At 58.5% G+C, this 4324-nt stretch overlaps 1 protein-coding gene across 1 annotated transcript; it reads left to right on the top strand.

Annotated features, from left to right (window-relative positions):
* Nucleotides 1-6: 6 nt before the first annotated feature.
* Nucleotides 7-3277, top strand: LOC121342495 (GPI-linked NAD(P)(+)--arginine ADP-ribosyltransferase 1-like). The gene is made up of 3 exons (XM_041416985.1): nt 7-520; nt 1146-1509; nt 2894-3277. The coding sequence occupies exons 1-3, from the start codon at nt 83-85 to the stop codon at nt 2977-2979; spliced, it is 888 nt and encodes a 295-aa protein (XP_041272919.1). The 5' UTR covers nt 7-82; the 3' UTR covers nt 2980-3277.
* The last annotated feature ends 1047 nt before the right edge of the window (nt 3278-4324 follow it).

Below are 4324 nucleotides of genomic sequence, written 5' to 3'. Positions count from 1 at the left end.
TCCCCTCGGTGTCCCCTCAGTGTCCCCCAGTGCCCTTTTGTGTCCCCTGTGTGCCTCAGTGTCCCCACACTGCGGACACCCCATGGCCTCCCCCACCATGGCCCCGCTGATCCTGACCCTCCTGGCGATGGCCGCGGCCGCCACCGTCCCCCCCGGTGACGCTGCCACCCCCGTGGTGGCGGTGGCCCTGGACATGGCCCGGCACTCCTTCGATGACCAGTACCGGGGCTGCGGCCGCGCCATGGCCGCGGAGCTGCCGGCCCTCAACCGCTCCGAGCTCCGGCGCGGCGGTCGCTTCGCCGAGGCCTGGGCTCTGGCCGCGGCCGAGTGGCGCGTCCGGCTGTCCCCTGCGTCCCCTGCGTCCCCTCTGTCCCCACCCCAGGCCGTGGCCCTGCTGGCCTACACGGCGCCGGTGCCGTTGCACCGCGAGTTCAACGAGGCCGTGCGCGCGGCCGGGCGCTCCCGCCGGGAATACCGGGACAACTTCCACTTCAAGACGCTGCACTTCCTGCTGACCCAGGTGTGGAAAATGCCAGCCGCTTGGTTTTAGAAGTTTAATTAATTAATTAAAAGTTTAATAGTAATAAAATGGTTATAAAGATAGCAGTATAACCAGAGTAATGAAAAATTGGACAATTAGGATTAGGACAGTAGGAGACAATAAAAACAAAGAGTTAGGGACAGTCCAGGTATCTCTTCCTGGGCAACATAAGCCACCCGTTAACAGAGGATTAACCCTTAAAAGCAACAGCCTGTTGCATATTCATGCACCTCATACATGATGCATGAATTCCATTCAAACAAAGGATTCTGGCTGGTCAGTGTCAACAATTTCCTCTGAATCCTGATGGTGTCTGCAGGGCTGAGCGAGGCGGGAAGAAGTTAATTTCTTCTGATAAGGGGGCAATCAATTCTTTTTCTTTGAAAGATTCAGGTGTCCTGTGGCTGCTGTCTCAGTGCGAGTCCTCTCTTTATAAAAAGTCTCTTACATGGCACAGTTTCTATTTTAACGTTATGTTATAACCTAAAATTATATATTTAACACACTGCTTGAGAAAATTAACACAACGCAACTTTCTGACGTAACACATACAATATTCATTTGAATATTTGCGAAAAGCCAATCAATAAAATTTTCCACGCAGGCCCTGGGGACGCTCAGGGACGCTCAGGGGCCGCGGTGCCGCCGCGTGTTCCGGGGCGTGCGCGGGGTGCGGTTCGCGGCGCGGCGCGGCGACGCCGTGCGCTTCGGTCACTTCGCGTCGGCGTCGCTGCGCAACGAGAGCTCCTGGGGCTTCGGCACGGACGCGGCCTTCCAGGTGCTCACCTGCCAGGGCGTGGCCATCCGGGAATTCTCCTTCTTCCCGCACGAGGAGGAGGTGCTGATCCCGCCCTTCGAGACCTTCGAGGTCACCGATGTCACCAACGTCACCAAGAGCGGGGACAAGGCGCGGATCCAGCTCCGCTCCACCGGGACCTTCAGCAACTACAACTGCGAGTGGCTGCGAGGTGACAGCACAGGGGGACAATGCCTGGGGGGATGGGGACACTCGGTGAGGGGTCAGGGACACCCAGGGCTGGGGACAGGGTCACCCAGTGCTGGGGACATTCGGTGAGGGGTCAGGGACATCCAGTGATGGGGACAGGGACCCCCAGTGCTGGGGACACTCGGTGAGGGTGAGGGGACAGGGACACACGGTGCTGGGGACAGGGACACACGGAGCTGGGGACACTCGGTGAGGGTGAGGGGACAGGGACACACGGTGCTGGGGACAGGGACACACGGAGCTGGGGACACTCGGTGAGGGTGAGGGGACAGGGACACACGGTGCTGGGGACAGGGACACACGGAGCTGGGGACACTCGGTGAGGGTGAGGGGACAGGGACACACGGTGCTGGGGACAGGGACACACGGAGCTGGGGACACTCGGTGAGGGTGAGGGGACAGGGACACACGGTGCTGGGGACAGGGACACACGGAGCTGGGGACACTCGGTGAGGGTGAGGGGACAGGGACACACGGTGCTGGGGACAGGGACACACGGAGCTGGGGACACTCGGTGAGGGTGAGGGGACAGGGACACACGGTGCTGGGGACAGGGACACACGGAGCTGGGGACACTCGGTGAGGGTGAGGGGACAGGGACACACGGTGCTGGGGACAGGGACACACGGAGCTGGGGACACTCGGTGAGGGTGAGGGGACAGGGACACACGGTGCTGGGGACAGGGACACACGGAGCTGGGGACACTCGGTGAGGGTGAGGGGACAGGGACACACGGTGCTGGGGACAGGGACACACGGAGCTGGGGACACTCGGTGAGGGTGAGGGGACAGGGACACACGGTGCTGGGGACAGGGACACACGGAGCTGGGGACACTCGGTGAGGGTGAGGGGACAGGGACACACGGTGCTGGGGACAGGGACACACGGAGCTGGGGACACTCGGTGAGGGTGAGGGGACAGGGACACACGGTGCTGGGGACACTCTGTGAGGGTTTGGGGATGGGGACACCCAGTGCTGGGGAACCCCCACTCATGGCCCCCTTGTCCCCTATGTCACTCCATGACCCCTCTGACACCCCTTGGCTCCCTGTACCCCCCTGTCACCCCTCATCCTCCCATGGCCACCCCTCATGGCTCCCCTTGTCACCATGCCCCCCACTCATGGCCCCCTTGTCCCCTATGTCACTCCATGACCCCTCTGACACCCCTTGGCTCCCTGTACCCTCCCATGGCCCCCCAAAACCCCCTGTCACCCCCTCCATAGCCCCCCTGACTCCCTGGCCCACCCTCAGGGCTCCTCCTTTCCCCTGTCACCTCTGTCCCCCCCCAGCACTGTTCCCCTGTCCCACTGAACCCCCTCTGACCCCCATCTTTTCCTTCCCAGGCAGGAACATCCCTGGGGACCTCCCCCACCTCGGAGGGCTCCTCCTGGCCACTGCAGCCCTGGCGGTGGCCACCGGGGTCTTCTAAGCCACTAGGGCTGCCAAGACCACCGTGGTCATTGCGGTCACCGCGGTCACCAAAGCCACTTGCACCCCCATGAGGCCACCAAGGTCACTGAGGTCTCCAAAGTCACCGTGGCCTCTGTGGCCACCAAGACAAGACAAGGGAGGGGACAACAGCGGAGCCATGGGTGCCACCAGGATGTTGGGACAGGGGGACCCTGAATGTGCCATGGCTGTGGTTCCTCACTTTTTGGTCTTTTTTTTGCCTCCCTTTCCAAAAATTTTAATTTTTCTTCCCAATTATTAAACTGGATTTACCTCAATCCATGATTTTTCCCTTCACTGTAACCCTCTGGAGAAGGAGGATGAGGAGGAAGGACAGAGGGGCTCTCTGGGCAGGGAATGGTCTTGAAGGTCCTTTCGCATCCCAAATTATCCTGGAATTCCAGGATTTCCTGCAGGCAGGAGGAAGAGGAAAAGGAGGAGGTGGAGGAAGAGGGTTCTGAGGGTGGAACAAACACCTGAAGAGTCGAATTTTCTACCCCAACAACCCAGAAAAGGCCTCAGCATTCTAAGGTGAAGGGTGGGATGAAGGATCTGGGTCTGGAGGTGACATTCTGTCCTGGTGTGCCCGGGTTTGAAAAAACAGGTATCTGCTAAGGAAGGCAGGAGCCTCCCCTGAAATGGAAAATGTGAACCCCCTTACTCTGAATTATTATAATTTTGAAATTAAGGGGGTCTCAGGCCAAGATATGGGAGCAGGGATAACAGTTGTTTATCAGGCAAGAAAATAAAAATAAAAATACCCAGGGTCAGTTTCTATCCAGGTAGGAATGCTTGGCTCCTTTCCCTGGGTGCAGCACTTCCCAGTGGGATGATGGAATTTTATCAGCCATGCAGGGACACCCACTGGCCCATGAACAGAAGATAATTAATAATTATTAATTAATGGCCCATGAACAGAGAAGATCTCCTGGAGGGAGGACTGCTTTGTGGAAGAGAAAAAGAAAACTGCCCAATGAACAGAAGATGGCTGCCCCACCTCTGACAGGCAGGAACAGAATACACACCCCCATTTCCAACCCAAGTCATGGTGACAGGAGCTGGGTGCCCGTTTAGCCCTGAGAGGGTCCCTGTGGTGTCACCTGTGGTGCACCTCCACCTTATCTCGTATGAGATAAGGGCAGCTTGGATCAGTCCCACCTCGGGGAAAGGCAAACGCATCCGCGGTGTGAAAAACAGAATTAGGGTTTTGTGGAAGCCCAGGGCACAGGGAATATTTCTCTGTCTGCTCTGGGGTGCTCTGGCTCCCAGGGGAGCACTGGCTTTGACCCTCACTCCTGGAGAAAGTTCCCTAGACTTCAAGATAG

Source organism: Onychostruthus taczanowskii, unplaced genomic scaffold (genome assembly GCF_017590055.1).
Source record: "Onychostruthus taczanowskii isolate IOZ18803 unplaced genomic scaffold, ASM1759005v1 scaffold532, whole genome shotgun sequence".
NCBI classification, from domain to species: Eukaryota; Metazoa; Chordata; class Aves; order Passeriformes; family Passeridae; genus Onychostruthus; species Onychostruthus taczanowskii.
This window is presented reverse-complemented; position numbering and strand designations above follow the sequence as displayed.